This window comes from Schistocerca piceifrons, chromosome 4 (genome assembly GCF_021461385.2).
Source record: "Schistocerca piceifrons isolate TAMUIC-IGC-003096 chromosome 4, iqSchPice1.1, whole genome shotgun sequence".
Taxonomy (NCBI): Eukaryota; Metazoa; Arthropoda; class Insecta; order Orthoptera; family Acrididae; genus Schistocerca; species Schistocerca piceifrons.
In genome coordinates, this window is record NC_060141.1 from 359,759,118 (window position 1) to 359,780,574 (window position 21,457).

General features: G+C 42.3%; 1 protein-coding gene across 1 annotated transcript in view; it reads right to left on the reverse strand.

Moving 5' to 3' along the window:
- LOC124795515 (WD repeat-containing protein 37-like) overlaps nucleotides 1–21,457 on the reverse strand; it is a 109,159-nt gene that overhangs the window by 61,850 nt on the left and 25,852 nt on the right. Inside the window, 1 exon segment of the mRNA XM_047259578.1 lies at nucleotides 8,811–8,881. Coding sequence (XP_047115534.1) covers nucleotides 8,811–8,881 — 71 coding nt within the window.

Genomic DNA, 21,457 nt, shown 5'->3' on the forward strand with positions numbered 1-21,457 from the left:
CCCAAGCACGACTCACGCCCCGTCCTCACAGCTTTACTTCTGCTAGTACCTCGTCTCCTACCTTCCAAACTTTACAGAAGCTCTCCTGTGAACCTTGCAGAACTAGCACTCCTGAAAGAAAGGACACTGCAGAGACATGTGTTAGCCACAGCCTAGGGGATGTTTCCAGAATGAGATTTTCACTCTGCAGCAGAGTGTACGCTGATATGAAACTTCCCGGCAGATTAAAACTGTGTGCCGGACCGAGACTCGAACTCGGGACCTTTGCCTTTCGCAGGCAAGTCCTCTACCATCTGAGCTGTGAGGACGGGGCGTGAGTCGTGCTTGGGTAGCTCAGATGGTAGAGGACTTGCTGCGAAAGGCAAAGGTCCCGAGTTCGAGTCTCGGTCCGGCACACAGTTTTAATCTGCCAGGAAGTTTCATATCAGTGTACACTCCGCTGCAGAGTGAAAATCTCATTCTGAAAATAAAAAAGTGACTGACGAACAAAATGTTTTATTTGTATTGAAGTAATTGTGAATTTTCTGTATATACTTTGTGTTACATTTTGTATGTATTCTATTATTTTATCCCACAATATCAATGCCAACCATCTGAGCTATTTCAAGGACACAATTATTACATACATTGGCTACCTGCCAGGTAACATTTATTGAATTGACTGTTTTCTTCTATAAAAAAGCCCTCTCATTTCTCAACTATTACCCATTTGTCCTTCAATTATTGCCCACAGATTTCATTTTACTATCTTAATGATTAATTTCAGGCATTATATTCAGGTTGAGTTTCTTAATCACTCTCCTTAGGACAGCCCCTTATTTTTTGCAGCACGTAACCAGTTCTAGGTTTCTGTAAGTTTTTGGTGTGCGTGGGGATTGTGGGAGGAGAAAATGTTGAAGACTGAAAGAAGCTCATCTATAAACACATTTAATTTGGAACTGCCATCCTTCCTTTTAGCTACCTGTATGATTGACATCAAACTTCCTGTTGTTTAGTGATTAATTAGTCAAATTTCTTTCCACACACCCATTTCTTTGCAATCTGCTAGGTTATTTAATGTGAGTAGTTGTGCACTATGATCAGAAAGGTCATTCACTGTTACATAAACATTTGTATCAATAATTAAGTGTTCACCTACAAAGATGTTGTCTATACATGTACCACTTTCCTATGTAATACTGCTGGGAGAATTAACAACACAAGTGTGAAGTAATGTTTCTAAATTGTATCTTTTACTGAATATTTCTAACAAACTGAACGTTGCTGCACTGCTGCTGCCAGTTGACTCCAATGTTGCCAGATAGATATAGATTTCCCACAATACCGAATATATGCCCATATTTAAGACTGGTGGGAACTTTAAATCAAACACTGGATGTTTTTATATTAATTTCGAGTATTAGATGCACCTTAATTTTAGAAGCAATTTTTTGAAAAATAAAGTGAGTCTTACAATTCGTAAAATACGGTATGTTTGCCTGTTACATCTTATAGCCCAAATAATGCAGTTTTGTTACTCTCTTCTTGGCACTTAATGGGCCTTTCCATATTCCCACAATTAAAATAATGATAATTATGTCACATGTGTTCCAAATAGCAGTTGTAACAAAATTATTTCCTACTCAAAGTAGTGTTGTTTATATTGTTTTGAGAATTGTCTACAACCCCTACGTTAACGCAGGATATTCCAGGAGGATCAGCAGTAATTTCAGATGTGGTACCATGGAAACTGAAGTAAAAAATGGTATCGGCATGTGGTTTATACCTAACAGCTGATGTTTTTTGTTAAATTTTAAGGATACAAGAGCAGACGACAGTTACAGCCTAATGGCAAGATATTAGTGTCTGTTCTATTTAATACACATAGTTCAGACTTGAAATGTAGTGCTATAGAAGAATGCTGAAGATGAAATGTGTAGATATCAGGTAACTAATAAGGAGGTACTGAAATCAATTGAGGAGAGAAGAAATGCATGGGACAACTTGACCAAACAAAGCTAACAGGTCACATCTTGAGATCGTGGAATCATCAACTTGGTACTGGAGAACAACATGGGAGGTACAGATTGTAGAAAGAGACAAAAGCTTGACTACAATAACCAGGTTCAAATTAATGTAGGTTGCAGTAGTTATGCAGAGATGAAAAGGCTTATACAGGATAAACTTCCATGGAGAGCTGCATATCATTTTTGAAATAAAGATAACAACAACAAGAACACACTGACAGCAGCCCAATTGGATTCAGAAATGGCTGTAATAGCTTTTGTTGGTAACAGAAAATAATGTATATTGACATGAAGATGGCTCTCGCCCCAACAAGATAATTTCTGTGAAGAACATAGCATCTTATTGATAATTTTTAAAATGTATCAAGCCCAACGGTCCTCCCTCCTGCAAATGCCTAGTTTCTCCATAGGCATCCAAACTCATTAATTACCTGCTGGAATATGGTAATCACTTTACAAGTAAGGCAGCTTGGGGGGACAGGGGGGGTTGTGGGGGAGGGGGGAATTTGGGAAGGGGCAGGGTGGGTGACGATTTGGTTGGCAGACTGTAAGTTTTGTCAGGCAGATGCCAACCTTGATATTTTCTATAGTCAGGTCCACTTCCATCTCATCAGATAATACCAACGGCATGTGCTCTAATGGATATGTTGCCTTTCTTTTGGTTGTTTTCTTCCTCCTCTTTTTTAACATATTAACGAGGAAAGATCAGAAAGTACCGCACAATGATTTTACTACCAAAACGTTTAATATGTACAAAACAAAAAAAAAAAAATAAATAAAAATCACAAATTAACTTACATCTATTACCTACTTTCCTACTTAGTCACCGAAGCTCTCAACACATTTCTCCCATTGTGGTACCAGTTTCAATGAGCCTGTTTGTTGAAGTCCATTTCCTTGGAGTATAGCAATCCGCAGACTGCTGATTTCACTTCTGCATCTATCACAAAGAGTTGGCCAGGCAGCAATTTCTTCATGGGACCAAACAGCTGCCCCAATGGCTCCGACATTCTGCATGGTTGCAGCTGTTACCGGCCACCCAGAGCGTGGTGAATCACTAATGTTCACACTACCCTCTTGGAAGAATGTGCACACCACCTGGAGACATTACTATGGTCCATAAGGTCGCCCCATACACGCCCCAGTGAATTTCACTCAGTTTACATTCGGCTGACAGATATCAAACTACACTTTGGTGCTCTTCACAAGTTGACAACATAACATGTGTGCCATGTTTGTTTCACAGTTCACGCTTCTCTCTCTAGAGCTGCATATGACAACAAAATATACTCTGTAGCACAAACTTCAAACTATATCATTGTGAAATTTCAACATTCAAGCTGCAATACCAGAGGAGAAAAAAATTATCGTGCGTTACATTCCGATCTCCATCTGTCCGTGTGTGTGTGTGTGTGTGTGTGTGTGTGTGTGTGTTTAGAGCTACCTTTTTCAAGTGCCGTAAAAGAAGTTAGTGCTGATTTAAGCTGAGCTTTTCCCCCCAATGCAACACATTAAATTATATACTACAGTTATTTCTGAGCCTGATAGCTTTCTCTGTTTTGGGATTGTGACAGTCACTTGAATGATCTTTATTTTTCAGGATTTTTTCTCCTCAGAAAATAATAGCCTGTCTTCGCTCCAAGCAGCACATTTGTGTTACCAAGATGTCACTGCTGTTTCATGTGGGGTCTTTGGCACCAAAGTTAAATGGTCTTTGGATATATGGTAACACATCCACATCATTGATATTGAAGCCATTTCATTAACTGGAGAGTAAAAGATAAGCTGATGGGAAATTCTAGTAATACTGGGGAACCAAATGTAAGTGTAAAAGTAACCAATTTTTCTAGTTCATCATTGTTACATCAACACAAATCTTCTTCCACCCACTGTTCTTTAAGCTTATGCAGGTTTACTCTCTAATCTCCAAAGCAGACAATTTTGTTACTGAAATTAAACGTCACTTCACTCATTCCAGTATTCCTCTACCACAGAGTAAACTTTTCTGAATATAAAATAGTATAATTGCTTAGCTTCAGAAACACACTGACACACATCCTGTTACAGTTATTACTCTTTGTCCATGATAATTTGATAATTTTACTAGTAATGCCAGAAGTATCACTGTGCACATTGTTAACAGTAATGGTGCCAGGATTGTGGCAAGCAGTCTTCACTGCCTTCCTGTAACCAGTCCTCTCTCCTTTGAAGTTAATTGGGAGGGAGGGGGGAGCGGGTGTAAGGCACACCACCTGCCACTCCTGTGTGTGGGAGGGGAGGGGGGGGGGGTGTGTAAGGCACACCACCTGCCACTCCTGAGACAATCACCACATGAATATTCAACTTATCATGGACAAACAGTAGTTCTTCAAAGAGCTTTTGCTCTAGGAAGTCTATCTAGTATCTTCTTAGTAAAGAGGGTGGAACTGTACACTGATTGGAGTATTTTAAGAAGAAGAAATATAAACCATTTTGTAAACAGCTAAAAACCATTTTGTGCCAAATCAGCTACAAAATTAAAAGTCAACTTGGGCTCAATATGATCCAGGTATGACATGTTCACCACACATTGCACACTATAAACAGGTTTTCATCAAATGTCACTTATACAATTAGAGTACAACAAATCTTGAGGTTTAATCGAAGATCCCAATTCCTTGTAATATACAATATTCCACTCTTGTGCCAAATAATGGGTGCTGATATGCACTCAGAGCTTATGGTTGTATATGATTGGCAGCTAGCTTACTGAACATTACAAATACAGCAAAAATTACCCCCTTCCTCTTATACTGCATCAATACACTTTTTCAGATGGGTTGTACACTCACCATGTAAACTCAGTTGTTGGAGAGATGTGGGGCCTCTTGTCCTCAAAACAATTAAACATATGTAGTCCAGAAATTTACACTATTTTTCTTGCCGGCATCCGTAGCAGTAAGTGACCAATGGTATCAGTCTTCTGAATTTTGCTCATTCACGTCTATACATGCTGTATGCAAATCCATACACTGGTGAGCCAAAACATTATGACCACCTACTTGAAAGTGTGCTGGTCCACTTCTAGAACACAATTCAAGAGAGATTCTGCATGCCATATATTTGACAAGTACTTGATAAGTTTCCAGAGGTTTGTGGCACCAGATGTCTAAGCATAGGTCACACATTTCCGTAATTTATGGTTGGTTGGTTTATGGGCACAAAGATGGCACCCGATAGCATCCCACTTGGGTTTTACTGGATTCAAATAAGTTGAATTTGATGGCCAAGACATCAGCTTGAGTTCACTATCATGCTCCTCAAACCATTGCAGCACGATTCTCGCCTTGGGGGGCAGTTACCCTCCTGGAAGATGCCATCACTGTTGAGGAAGACGTCAAACATAATGGGGTTACAGGTAGTCGCTAATAATGTTCACATAGTACACAGCTGTCATGGTGTCTTCAATTACAACCACAGGTTTCATGGAAGCCCTGGTGAATGTCTCCCACCAACGTGCTGAATGTTTCGAGCAGCTGTTTGCTTACATGAAGCATATTTAGACACGACCATCAACCTTGTTTAACAATAAATGAGAACTGTCTGACTAGGCAACATGATTTCACTGATCCGCAGTCCAATCCCAATGATACTGCGCCCACTGTAATCATAATTAACATATATTGTAGAGTCAATATGGAAATACGTAGGGATCCTCTGAGCCAGAATACCAAGTTCAATACTGTTCGCTGAACGGCGTGTTCCAAAACACTTGTGCCTGTGCCGGTACTGTACTCTGTCATCAGATCTGCAACAGATTGCTGCCTATCCTGCTTTAGAGCATGGGCAAGCTTCCGATCCCTATGTTCTGTGATGAAGTATGGATAACCAACTTCTTGTCGCCTACTCGTGGTTTCAGCATTCTCCCACGACTTTCTGTACATCCTAACAGCAGTAGCACGGAAACAGCCAATCAGCTTGCTGTTTCCAAGTTGCTCACTCCCAGGCAAAGGGATACAACAATCTGGCTTTTGTCAAAGTCATTTCAAATCGGCGGATTTCCACCATTTACAACACTTATAATTGCTAGAATGATTCCTCATTTGTCTCCGTTCTACTCATATACTTCTGTTAACATATCACATGCCCTCAGCGCCACCAGGCAGCCTATAACCTTGTGGTGGGCAGTGGTCATAATATTTGGCTCATCAGTTTACAGTATTCATGAGGAGTTACACGTTTTATTCTAAACTATAGTTCAATTCTTTTATCTTGGCGGCTCGCGCATGCCCGCCCAGACGCTGGAGATTGCTGCGTTGCCAGTTGCACACGACACACGCGCCAATAGAAGCAGCGCCATAGTATAGCATAGTTCGCAAGCTTACATGTAGGGGGGAGCGTGCAGTTCATGAAGTAAAGCCACCACGGCCGCATTAACCCTTTCGCTGCTACAAAGACATGCTCCCTGCATTCCGCGCTGTGGGCGATTTTGTCACTGCACTGCTCGCCTGTGCAGACACATTGTGTTCCGACTGCTTTGACACTCTATCATTCGATTCCACAAAAACTATTTGGCTCAAAAATTAGATTTTTACCTATCTTCTTGACTGATACCTTCCCCCCATAAATGACTTAATTTTGTTTCGATGTTCAACGCAGTTATTATGCAGCATTAAATATAGTAAACCTTTGCACGAAATTTTGAAGAGTTTGCAGAGGTAAAAGTCCATAGCGTATACTTTCCATATGGTAGATTTTAGTTGCCACAATGTTGAGAATGAAATGTGGACAAGATACCAATATATTTCATTTAATTTAAGTACCACATAAGTGTCATATGTAATATTTAGAAATATTCCACCCTTCGCAACTGTAACAAAAGTTTTACTTACACTGGGCACGTTTGGCTTTATTTTAAAGCACTTCAATCAATCAAAAGGAAGTAGACAAAATACATTAAACAAAACTGTGCACTTACAAAAACATTAGGACTGTCAGTGAAGTGAAGTGCTCAGAGCTATGTCAAATATAATTTTGTGTGTGGCACACACAAACAGCATTTATTTGCTAAAACACTGATGAGCCAACACAAACGTTGAATATTGTGCTACCGCAGCACAAAACTACGAAAGGTGACTTGGCAATGGAGGACACAAAATACAGTCCTCTTATGATGCTTCAAAAGAGAGAAACGCGTCTGGTCTAAAGTCGCTTATTACAGTTGCAGAAGAGGGATATATTTCAATACCATTGGTAAAACTGCGACTGTGGAACAAAAACAAGAAATAGAACATGAATACCATTGTGTATGTGCCATACCTTTCACCGATGGAAGTGCTTTAAAATAAAGCCAAACGCGCCATGTGTATATAAAACTTTTATTACAGTCGCGAAAGACTGAATATTTCTCAATATTACATACGACACCTATGTGGAACTTAAATTAAATGAGATATTGTTATACAGTAAATATTATATGAAATTTAGGTATCTTGTCCACATTTCATTCTCAACATTGTGGCAACTAAAATCGACCATACGGAAAGTATACGCTATGGACTTTTACCTCTGCAAACTCTTCAAAATTTCGTGCAATGTTTTACTACATTTAATGCTGCACATCAAAACAAAATTAAGTCATTTATGGGGGGAAGGTATCAGGCAAGAAGACGTGTAAAAATTAAATTTTTTGGCCAAATAGTTTTTGTGAAATCGAATGATAAGTGTGTCAAAGCAGTGGGAACACCATGTGTCTGCACAGGCGAGAAGTGCAGTGATGACAAAATCGCGCACAGCGCGGAATGCGGGGAGCACGTGTCTGCAGCAGCGAAAAAGTAAAGAGGCAAAGCACTAGAAATTTCATTCAAACGAATAAAATTCGTGAAGTAAGGCACTCCAATATTGTTTTTAAATAAAGAAAATATTAAGCACCGCACAACGTTTGAACTCATAACCTTTCACTTGGCAGCCCAACACCTTAACCGTTCCGCTACCTCAGCTCATCGAACAGTGTAGCTCCATAAGGACTAACACCTCACGCAACTACTTATAAACACTGTTGGTATGACTATGAATTGCTCACACTTTGTCGAAGTACAATACGAAATAAACAATTACCGCTGTTCTTTATTGCGAAAAAGCAGTTCGTGAGATTGAAACAAACACCTTTCCTTGCTATCGCCTGAATTAGGAGTCTTATTGCTTGTTTGGTTTAATTAATTAATAGAATATGAAGCAATTGGTATAAAGAATGCTTTTTCCAAACTTTCTGTAAAAGAAAGTCTGCTATCAAGACATTGCTTTTGTTCTATTACTTTATTTATGACTGAACGTTTCTAAAACTGAAGACACTCGTCCGTGCTCTGCACTGATGTCGAGATCTGGCAACGTCGTTCTCTGTTCATTGGCTGACTGTGTTTTGTGACGTCAGATGCGCAGAACGAACCTAAACTCGGCCGCCAAGATATACGACGCGTACTTTAGTTGCCAGTGACTGCAAAGTTTATCTTACACTTTTAAATGTATTATACCAATGTGACATTCATTTTTTCCAATTTTTCCATTCTCAGTACACAATTCATAATATTATTGTATCTGCAGTCACATAACTTCTGTTGTTTTCATAGCTGATTTTCCAGTCAGAGACTGCAATTAATTTTATCTGGTCAATAAAATAAACATTTTCTGTCTTTATCTGTACTAATGCAAACAAGCTAAAATATGATTTGCATGATATTTGGGTGGTAGTCAATAATATTGTTACAGGCAACACATATATTAAATAGTAATATGATATGAGAACAATGTGAAAAAGTGTATACTCACAATTTAAATTCTCTGTGTAAAGTGCTTCAAATTCTTTCTCTATCTGGTTGAACAGATCATGCAGTCTTGATCTGTAAACGTGAAAAAATGCTATGGAGATATGCATTTAGACAACAGAGTAATAGTAAGACAACAGAGTAATAGTATGACAAAAAAAAACCAGCGAACTACAAGAGAAAGTACTGACAGGGCTGTAGGAAAAGCAACAATAGTATGGGTACCAGTAAGAAGACACCATTTACTGGCATTAAATAGTGACAAAAGTTGAATTCTAAAGAGCAGTTTTATAGGTAAGGGTGCTCCATACGCTGGTAAGAGATACAAATATCCAAATTTCCTAAATGGTAAACAAGTTACCATTACCATTCTGCAGAGGCTATTCAGCAAACAAAATACTGTGTCCCCCTCTGCTGTGAAATTATTTCTGGTAATGAAGGAAATTAAGAGTACAGTAAGAGGGATTCCAACCAAATTAAACACAATGGACAAAGTGTATGTAAGGCACTTTTAGTACAGGGAGCAGACGTGATTCAGTTACGGTACAATGATGACATTCAGAAAATATGAACTTTTAAATTCAGTGCAATAATTCTTTGTATAGCCTCCATGGCAAATTGCTTGCATTCATTTATTACCCGGATCAGAATAACAAACTGATTGAGAGCAAAACATAGCTGAGAATGGAAGGGGGCTTTGTTGCCAATTGGCCAATATGTATGCATGAAGTATGGCTGCTCAAGAAACAATTGTTTGGCTCTACAATGATTACCTTCACACACACCCTGTTAATGTGAAATACCGAGTTCACTTTTCATGGTCATAATAAGTTTATCACTTAAGAAACACACTATTATTTGCAAGTCTTAATAAATGTAACAGTATGATTGACAATTAAGTGGCATCACTGATACAAAAGGGGTGCTCAAATTGATGTAAATCCTTTACGTGACTATGACAATAAATGTGTTACATTAACAATAAGTGTTTAAGTACTTACAAATCACTGTAGTGTGCATTTAGTATCTTGTGCTTATGCAGGAGGGCATTTCTCAGTAGTGAGATTAGAATTGTTTTGGAAGGGCAACAGAAGTCAGTCACTCAAAATATGATAACAATTTATGGCAAAGGGTGAATGCCACTCTGTTGGGTGTCACTTATTTCCCCGACCATGTAATTAACCGTTCTATGGATGAGTTACTGTAATTATCTGTAAACATAATTATAACTTTGCTATAATTTCATTTCAGCATTTCAGACTTCTTTAAGACCCTTTTCCATATTATGTACAAAATTATTCCAGTTCTCTGTGCTAAGTTTCCTCTAACAATTTTTGAATATCTGCCACAGTGAAGCTTTGGTTAGTTGGTTGGTTTAAAAGCGGGGGAAGGGATCAAACTGCTAGATCATTGTTCCCTTGTTCCGAATAAAACAATGCCACAAGGGTGAGGATAAAACAAGTGTGACTGACAACACAAAACGGAGGGAAAGGAAAAACCACAAGAACAATGGAAGGGCAACTAACACTTAAATGGACAAAAGGGGACAAGAAAACCACAGAAATGCAAGAAACAGGTAGAAGAGATTAAAACGACAAAACAGACTACCACGGCTGGCTGACGACGAGAATAAAAAGGAGAAGCCAGCCACTCTGCAACACATTAAAACCTCCACCCTAAAAGCACTAGGATGTAGGACACAGAGAGACAAAGGACATGCGCTACTACTTAGATCAAATGATAAAACCCACCCTCACGAATAAAACGTGAATCTAAATCAGCCAATGAGGCGTCAGATAAAATTAGCAGCAACAAGTTCAGTAACCGAAGATTTTGTCGTAGGGCAGTCAAAGTGGGACAGTGCACCAGAATATGGGGCACCGTCAACTGGACGCTGCACCGACACTAGGGCGGGTCTTCACAGTGCAGGAGGTAGGCGTGGCTCGCCCAAGCGTGGCCAATGTGGAGCCAGCAGAGAACCAGAGAGTCCCTGCGAGAGGCCCACAAGGAGGTGTGGCACACATTCATAGTCTCCTTAATGGCACGGACTTTGTTGTGCATACTGAGACTATCCCATCCTGTCTAACAAAGCGGAAAAACCTGGTGGAGTAAAAACGAACATAGGTCAGTTATTGGAATGCCAAACGCCATATGCAGTTAACGTGTAGCCTGTTTGGCCAGCCTGTCAGCAAGTTCATTGCCTGGGATTCCGATGTGTCCTGGAGTCCACACAAACACCACTGAATGACTGGACCATTCCAGGGCATAGATCGACTCCTGGATGGTCACTACCAAAGGATGACGAGGATAGCACTGGTCAATGGCTTGTAGGCTGCTCAAAGAGTCAGCACACAGAAGAAATGACTCCCCAGGGCACGAACAAATGTGCTCAAGAGCACGAGATATAACCAGCAGCTCTGCAGTGAAAACACTGCAGCCATCTGGCAATGAACGCTGTTCAATAAGTCCTCCATGGAAATACGCGAAGCTGACGTGAACATCAGCCTTCGAGCCATCAGTGTAAACCACTTCATGGCCTCAGTACATGTCAAGAATCGAGAGGAAGTGACAGCGGAGAGCCGTAGTGTGAACTGAGTCCTTTGGACCATGTGAAAGGTCTATGCGAAGCCGCGGCCTACGTGTAGACCATGGAGGCATAGAGACGGTAATTTGGATGTGCAGGAGAACTACAAACGTGTGCAATGTAACTGGCGAGCAGTTGGGCACGCCTGACCTCAACGGAGGGACTCCAGCCTCCACCAGGATGCTGGACACCAGACTCTTCCTACAATCTCCCGTCGCTAGTCGAATGCCACAGTGATACAGTGGGTCAAGTAAACGCAACACTGAGGGCACCTGTAGTCAATGCGGGATTGAACAAGGGCACTGTAGAGCTGCAGCAGCATAGAGCGATCTGCACCCCATTCACACCAACAGAAGTGCATAACACATGACTGTGGCTGAAAACTGGAAGCTGTGGGCTAGAGCAAATGACTGCACCTTTTAGATGGCTCCCTGTAGGGGCCGCTCAGCAACGCCAGTACTGGTGGAGCAGTAAAAAATTTAGAAGTCTTTTGCATACAGAAAGGATGAGACGGATGGCCCTACAGCTGCTAGACCATTAATGGCCACTAAAAATAGAGATACACTCAATACAAAGCCCTACGGAACCCCATTCTCCTGGATATGGGGAGAACTAAGGGAGGCACCAACTTGGACATGGAAAGTACGAAGTGACACGAAATTCTAGATAAAATTCGGGAGTGGGCCTCAGAGACACCACTCATTTAATGTGGCAAGGGTACGATGTCGCCAGGTGGTGTCTTACGCTTTTCGTAAATCAAAAAAGACAGCAACAAGGTGTTGGCGTCTGGAAAAGGCTGTTCAGATGGCAGACTCACGGGACACAAGATTATCAGTAGTAGAGCGACCCAGGTGGAAACCGCCCTGGCACGGAGCCAGTAGGCCACGTGACTTCAGGACCCAACCAAGTGCTGACACACCATACATTCCAGCAGCTTACAAAGAACATTGGTCGCATTGCACCAGATCCGGTTGAAGATGACGAGGTGGTGTCGCTTTTCGTCAAATGAGAGATGTTTAATCATCTGACTGTGGATCCGATCTGGCCCAGGAGCTGTGTCGGGGCAATGTGCAGGGGCACTGAGGAGCTCCGACTCTAAATGGAGTGTTATAGGATTCACTGTGGCATATAGTGAACAAGAGGACTTTCCCTTCCATCCACCATTTGACAGTGCGAAAGGCTGGAGGGTAATTCTCCAATGCAGAGGCGCAAGCATAGTGTTCAGAAAAATGCTCGGCAATCACATTTGCGTCAGTAAATAACTTGCCATTTATGTTAACGCCAGGAACACCTGTTGGGGTCTGATACCCAAAACCTCGTTTGATCTTTGCCCAGACTTTGGAAGACTACGTATGGCATGCAACGGTTGAGACGTATCTCTCAACACTCCTGTTTCTGTCTTCTGATAAGCTGGCGAACGCAGGCACGGAACCGTTTAAAGGCTATCGTGTGCTCCAGGGAAGGGTGTCGTTTATGCCGCAGTAGAGCTTGCCGACGCTCCTTAATTGCCTCAGCGACTTCCGGTGACCACCAAGGGACTGTCTTTCACCCAGGACACCCTAAAGAACAAGGGATCACATTTTCCACCACAGAAACGATCATTGTAGTTACCTGCTTAACCACCACATCGATGTTAACATGTGGGGGAAATGCAATGGTGACAGGAGAGGTGAAAGCATCCCAGTCTGCCTAGTTAAAAGCCCATCTGGGCAGGCATCCATGGGCCTGATGCTGGGGCAGTGACAGGTAGACGGGGAAGTGGTCACTGCCACACAGGTCTTCATGTGCTCTCCAGTGGATAGATGGGAGAAGGCCAGGACTGCAAACCGAGACATCAATGGCCGAATGTGTGCCATGTGCCACACTGAAATGTGTGGGAGCACCTGTATTTAAGAGGCGGAGTTCAAGTTGTCACAGTATATTTTCGACATCTCTGCCTCGGCCAGTAAGCATGATGCCACCCCACATGGGGTTATGAGCATTAAAATCTCCCAAGAGCAGGAAAGGTTTAGGGAGTTGATCAATCAGTGCAACCAATGGTTCAGGGGTACTGCAGGGGTACTGCAACATCTGGAGGAAGATATACACTGCACACAGTTATTTCCTGTGTCGTCCTTATCCTGACAGCCACTTCAAGAGGGCTTTGAAGGGGGTTCACTGCATACTGTTCAGGACATAGACACAAACTCCACTTGACACTCTATAATATAGTCACTATGGTTCTTGTAATATCCTCTAAGCCGCAAAAGGCAGGGGTCTGCATTGCCGGGAACAAGGTTTCCTGGAGGGCAATGCAGAAAGCAGGTATAAAGCTTAATAGTTGCCGTAGCTCAGCCAGGTGGTGGAAAAAATTGCAAAATTCCACTGAAGGATGACGTTATCATGAGGCTGGGAAGGCATGAAGTGTGCAAGGAGGCAGGTTATGCCTCAGGGTCACCTGCTGCCACCAATTTAGTATTTGTAGCCATTTCTACACTAGATGAGGCATCAGCGAGTTCCAGGCTCACAGGGGAAGCTAAGATCTCCACTGCATCCTCAAATGCAGAACTGGTAGGGAGTGGTGGTGTTGGGGCCACCGGAGGGTCCTTTTTCTTAGCAGACTTCTTTGTTTGCTTGCCCTCTCACTTCTCTTTAGGGGCTTGATGGAGGACTTCTCTGGAGTAGCTTCAGGTCCGGAAGAAGACCATGAAGCTCTTTGTCCAGCAGCTTTTGGCTCCTTGAGCCACTGACGAGAGTCCGCTGTGGCATTAATGGAGACCTAGGGAGAGAGGGCCTCAAGGGACCACTTCCTCACGAGAGGAGCTGCAGGAGGCTGTTGCTTCTCCAGCAGGGGGGGAGGGGGTGGGGAAGGAGACCGACGACCGACATCCCCTGCATTTGGTGGGGGGGGGGGGGGGGAGGGGGGCAGGGGGTTGCTCCGGAAGTAGGTGCTTTGGGAGCAACGGAGGGAGATTAGTCCCCTACCACCAAGGGGGCGGATGTATTCTGGTGGCCCGTGGGGCCCACTATTCGTGGCACAGAGTGAGGAATCACTGGCACTTGGGAAGATGATGGCGGCGTAGCTGCAGCATATGTCGACATCAACCGAATGGGGGTGTAATCTTTCAGATTTACGCTTAGCCTCTGTGTAAGTCAACCAGTCCAGGGTTTCGTACTCCACGGAGTACTGGGCAGTCCGGCTAGCAGGGGGAGTGGTGCTCTCCACATCTGATGCAAGTAGGAGGAGGTGCACATGGATTATCTGGGTGCAGTGGACGTTCGCAGTCTCGACACGCAACACTGGAAGTGCAGCGGGGAGAAATGTGTCCGAACTTCCAGCACTTAAAGCACCGCATAGGGGGAGGGACATATGGTTTAACGACACAGCGGTAAACCATCTCCTTGACCTTTTCAGGCAATGAATCACCCCTCAAAGGCCAAAATAAAGGCATCTGTAGCAACCCTGTTGTCTTTGGGCCAACTGTAAATGCACTGGATGAAATTAACACCCCGCCGTTCTAAATTGGCGCAGAGCTTGTCGTCAGACTGCTAGAGGGGATCACAATGGAAAATAATGCACTGGACATGTTGAGGCTTTTATGGGGAGTGACTGAAACAAGAACATCACCCAGCTTCTCACAGACGAGTAATACTCGGGATTGGGCTGGGGATGCCGTCTGAATCAAGACTGCACCATTTTGCATCTTTGACAATGCTGTCACTTCTCCAAACTTATCCTCAAGGTGTTCAACGAAAAACTGAGACTTCAAAGGTAGAAAGGAGTCCCCACCAGTTCTGCTACAGACTAAAAAGTGAGGCGAATATGGCTCTCTCTCCGTTCTGTAGCCCTACATTCCTCCCATGTTGTAACAAAGGAGGGAAACGATTTAGGGTCATGCCTGTCGGCATTGTATTCAATCTTGCCCTTCTTAGAGAGTGCTAGTGCCATACGGTCACCAGCAAGAGAAGACTTAGTCCGCTTCATTGTGGGTCATCCGCCCTGATGCCACCCACTCCAATCAAGACCTCTTCCCACAAGTGCCACCCAGTCACAGCAAAGGCCAACTGGCATAATTTCTGTTGCCAGGAGTCCTGATGCCCCAGGAAGACAGGCTTCTACTCCTTGGCATACGTGGGGATTTTACAGCTCAGGCATCAGCAGTGCAATCCCTGTGTTGTCAGGAGGCTACCACCCAATGGGTACATGACGACCCCACCACAACGGACTGGCTACCGTGCTGGATATTGGGTGCAGAGAAATCCAATATTGTCATGGGGGCAAAAGACGACAGGAGACAACGGAAGAAGATGACATACACCAGAAAGTGTCCTCGCCCAAATAGTTCAATTGCAGGTGGAGATGCAAAGCCATGACATGAGATTGAAGAGATCGAATCTAAGGGCACTATGGATAGCTCGTGCACCATGTAAGGCATCCTTTCCCATATGCCCCGCACTTCTGTAAAATTTTGAAAGTGGCACGTCAAACCATAGATTGGGACCTGAACTCATAGGGCTCACTTTTCAGTGAGAGGCTCCTGTTAGTCACCTCTTACGACAGGCAGGAATACCTCGGGCCTATTCTAACCCCCGGACCTGCAGAGGGACGCTGTCCTGTAATGCTTCATCTGCAACCAAAACATTTAAATAGTTTTGAAGTGGCAGTGGTGGGAGCCAAACACCTCTATGGCCATTTTCTCTAGCCAGCTCATCAATGACATACTGCTGAAATCGGCTTGCCCCACCGCCACTTTCTTTTTTTCAAGCATACAATGGGGTCATGTTTTTTCTTCGCCATCAAAGCTTTATCTTTGACAAACGAATGGAATGGGGCATCATCCACAATGATGACAGATGACCTATTTCTATTTTCCAATAATTTCTCCAATGAACCTCTTAATAAAACTCTCACAATTCATCTCCTTGTAGTAGTCACGTATTCTCTAAGCCAGGAGACACTTCAATATGAAACCAGAGGAAGGCAATAATTCTTGTGCCCTTTCCAATGGGAACTGCAGTACTTTCATGAATACTCTTGGAATGAAAGAAGACTGAGTTTAACATCCCGTCGACATTGATGTCATTAGAGATGGAGCACAAGCTGTGTGTCAAGGATGCCCTTTTAAAGGGAACCATCCAGGCTTTTACCTGGAGCAATTTAGGTAAATCATGGAAAACCTGTATCTGAATGGCCGGACGTGGGTTTGAGACACTGTCCTTCCAAATGTGAATATATACTCATCTGTCCACTCTTTTCTGACAATTACTGGATTATCCCAGTCACGTTCTGCCACATACCGCCTTCAAATTGTGCCTAACAGTGCCATGCAGCAGTAACACTTCTTTTCATTAATTTTTTGATACCTGAACCCTAGGGCACACACAAATGTTAACAAAAGTTTTTTATTGTTAGATTTCTTTTCTCTTATAATAACCATATATATGTTGATAAACAGCACCTCACTGAATTGTGTCCAAGTTCATTACTCACTGCTTTGTTTTCCTCTTTACCAGAGACCATAGCTTGGACGAATCTTGTTCTGTACAGTGGTTCCCCTCCATGAACTATGGACCTTGCTGTTGGTGAGGAGGCTTGCGTGCCTCAACGACACAGATAGCCGTACCGTAGGTGCAACGACAACGGAGGGGTATCTGTTGAGAGGCCAGACAAACGTGTGGTTCCTGAAGAGGGGCAGCAGCCTTTTCAGTAGTTGCAGGGGCAACAGTCTGGATGATTGACTGATCTGGTCCTGTAACACTAACCAAAACGGCCTTGCTGTTGTGGTACTGCGAACAGCTGAAAGCAAGGGAAAACTACAGCCGTAATTTTTCCCGAGGGCATGCAGCTTCACTGTATGATTAAATGATGATGGCGTCCTCTTGGGTAAAATATTCTGGAGATAAAATAGCCCCCATTCGGATCTCCAGGTGGAGACTACTCAAGAGGACGTCGTTATCAGAAGAAAGAAAACTGGCGTTCTGCGGATCGGAGATTGGAATGTCAGATCCCTTAATCGGGCAGGTAGGTTAGAAAATTTAGAAAGGGAAATGGATAAGTTAAAGTTAGATATGGTGGGAATTAGTGAAGTTCGGTGGCAGGAGGAACAAGACTTTTGGTCTGGTGAATACAGGGTTATAAATACAAAATCAAATAGAGGTAATGCAGGAGTAGGTTTAATAACGGATTAAAAAATAGGTGTGTGGGTAAGCTACTACAAACAGCATAGTGAATGCATTATTGTGGCCAAGAGAGACATGAAGCCCATGCCTACTACAGTAGTACAAGTTTATAGGCCAACTAGCTCTGCAGATGAAGAAGAAATTGATGAAATTTATGATGAGATAAAAGAAATTATTCAGGTAGTGAAGGGAGATGAAAATTTAATAGTCATGGGTGACTGGAATTCGAGAATAGGGAAAGGGAGAGAAGAAAACAGTAGGTGAATATGAATTGGGGCTAAGAAATGAAAGAAGAAGCCACCAGGTAGAATTTTGCACAGAGCATAACTTAATCATAGCTAACACTTGGTTCAAGAATCATGAAAGAAGGTTGTACACATGGAAGTACCCTGGAGATACTAGAAGGATTCAAATAGATTATATAATGGTAAGACTTAGATTTAGGAACCAGGTTTTAAATTATAAGACATTTCCAGGGGCAGATGTGGACTCTGACCACAATCTGTTGGTTATGAACTGTAGATTAAAACTGAAGAAACTGCAAAAAAGTGGGAATTTAAGGAGATGGGACCTGGATAAACTGACTAAACCAGAGGTTGTACAGAGTTTCAGGGAGAGCATAAGGGAACAATTGACAGGAATGGGGGAAAGAAATACAGTAGAAGAAGAATGGGTAGCTCTGAAGGATGAAGTAGTGAAGGCAGCAGAAGATCAAGTAGGTAAAAAGACGAGGGCTAGTAGAAATTCTGGGGTAACAGAAGAGATACTGAATTTAATTGATGAAAGGATAAAATACGAAAATTCAGTAAGTGAAGCAGGCAAAAAGGAATACAAACGTCTCAAAAATGAGATCAACAGGGAGTGCAAAATGGCTAAGCAGGGATGGCTAGATGACAAATGTAAGGATGTAGAGGCTTATCTCACGAGGGGTAAGGTAGATACTGCTTACAGGAAAATTAAAGAGACCTTTGGAGAAAACAGAACCACTTGCATGAATATCAAGAGCTCAGATGGCAACCCAGTTCTAAGCAAAAAAGGGAAAGCAGAAAGGTGGAAGGAGTATATAGAGGGTCTACACAAGGGCGATGTTCTTGAGGACAATATTATGGAAATGGAAGAGGATGTAGATGAAGACGAAATGGGAGGTATGATACTGCATGAAGAGTTTGACAGAGCACTGAAAGACCTAAGTCAAATCAAGGCCCTGGGAGTAGTCAACATTCCATTAGAACTACTGACAGCCTTGGGAGAGCCAGTCCTGACAAAACTCTACCATCTGGTGAGCAAGATGTATGAGACAGGCAAAATACCCTCAGACTTCTAGAAGAATATAATAATTCCAATCCCAAAGAAAGCAGGTGTTGACAGATGTGAAAATTACCTAACTATCAGTTTAATAAGTCACGGCTGCAAAATACTAACACGAATTATTTACAGACGAATGGAAAAACTCGTAGAAGCTGACCTCGGTGAAGATCAGTTTCGATTCCGTAGAAATGTTGGAACACGTGAGGCAATACTGACCTTACGACTTATCTTAGAAGAAAGATAAAGGAAAGGCAAACCTACATTTCTTGCATTTGTAGACTTAGAGAAAGCTTTTGACAATGTTGAGTGGAATACTCTCTTTCAAATTCTGAAGGTGGCGGGGGTAAAATACAGGGAGCGAAAGGCTATTTACAATTTGTACAGAAACCAGATGGCAGTTATAAGAGTCAAGGGACATGAAAGGGAAGCAGTGATTGGGAAGGGAGTGAGACAGGGTTGTAGCCTCTCCCCAATGCTATTCAATCTGTATATTGAGCAAGCAGTAAAGGAAACAAAAGAAAAGTTCGGAGTAGGTATTAAACTCCATGGAGAAGAAATAAAAACTTTCAGGTTCGCCGATGACATTGTAATTCTGTCAGAGACAGCAAAGGACTTAGAAGAGCAGTTGAATGGAATGGATAGTGTCTTGAAAGGAGGGTGTAAGATGAACATCAACAAAAGCAAAACAAGGATAATGGAATGTAGTCGAATTAAGTCGGGTGATGCTGAGGGAATTAGATTAGGAAATGAAACACTTAAAGTAGTAAAGGGATTTTGCTATTTAGGGAAAAAAATAACTGATGATGGTCGAAGTAGAGAGGATATAAAATGTAGACTGGCAATGACAAGGAAAGCGTTTCTGAAGAGGAGAAATTTGTTATTGATTTAAGCGTCAGGAAGTCGTTTCTGAAAGTATTTGTATGGAGAGTCGCAATGTATGGAAGTGAAACATGGACAATAAATTGTTTAGACAAGAAGAGAATAGAAGCTTTCGAAATGTGGTGCTACAGAAGAATACTGAAGATTAGATGGGTAGATCACGTAACTAATGAGGAAGTATTGAATAGAATTGGGGAGATGGTGGTGGTTAGTGTTTAACGTCCCGTCGACAACGAGGTCATTAGAGACGGAGCGCAAGCTCGGGTTAGGGAAGGATTGGGAAGGAAATCGGCCGTGCCCTTTCAAAGGAACCACCCCGGCATTTGCCTGAAACGATTTAGGGAAATCACGGAAAACCTAAATCAGGATGGCTGGAGACGGGGTTGAACCGTCGTCCTCCCGAATGCAATTGGGGAGAAGAGGAGTTTGTGGCACAACTTGACTAGAAGAAGGGATCTGTTGGTAGGACATGTTCTGAGGCATCAAGGGATCACCAATTTAGTACTGGAGGGCAGCGTGGAGGGTAAAAATCGTAGAGGGAGACCAAGAGATAAATACACTAAACAGATTCAGAAGGATGTAGGCTGCAGTAGGTACTGGGAGATGAAGAAGCTTGCACAGGATAGACTAGCATGGAGAGCTGCATCAGACCAGTCTCAGGACTGAAGACCACAACAACAACAACAACAACAACAACAGTTTTCTGCGTAAATTTTCACAAGTACTTTGGCAAATCAAGAAAACATCTGCAATTCTCTGAAATGCCCTTGTTGAAGGGCACCATTGTCTCCCTTCTCCTCGAAATTCTCTCATGCCAAGCACACACACTCCTGTGTCTGAACTTGCAAAACACGAGAATTTAACTAAACATTCTGTTCAGCAACCACAATTTTCAGTGTGCTTCAGATATCCTATTGCATAAAATACACATACTGGAAAGAGAAACAAACCACACAATAAAAAACAGATCACAAAAGTTATGTTACTAGCCACAAATGTCGTCTGCAAGTGAGTAGCCAAACTACCCAGTGTAGCAGAGTGATCTGATAATCGTGAGCTAAATAGATCAAGCGCATTCTCCAACCGGTTATTGCTATGGTAGCAGCCCTGCAAACAGTCAGATGTTAATCACTGTTATTCTGACCCAAGAATAGATATCAATTTCCATTTCACTAAATGTTATTTGATCTTCTGTGCAAATAAAACTAACCAACACCACATAAAAACTTTAAGGATTTTTTACTGCTGCAACTTGGTAGACTACTATTATGGAGTTCAAACCATCTCTCTCTCTCTCTCTCTCTCTCTCTCTCTCTCTCTCTCTCTCTCTATCTATCTATCTATCTATCTATCTATCTATCAATCACAACTGCTTACAGTCCACGTTGTAAAAAAAACACCTTCACTCTCTTTTGCAAAGAAACATTGAAGAAAACAGTGGAGAGAACTTAAGAACTGATGTGATTTATTCTTGATTAGTATTACAATGTTTGAGATCCTCAATTCAGCCTGAGGTTGAAGGAATCCAGAAAAATGAAGCTAGTGCTGTAATCAAAACAGTGTCATCTGGTTTTATGCAACTAACTTTAACTATGATCTGTGCTAACACGTGTGAATCCAACAGCTTATTATATCACTACATCAAGATTTTTTTATTTGCGAAGAAAGAATATTCTGCTCATATTATTTAACATTACAAACCATTACGTAACTTTTTTAAA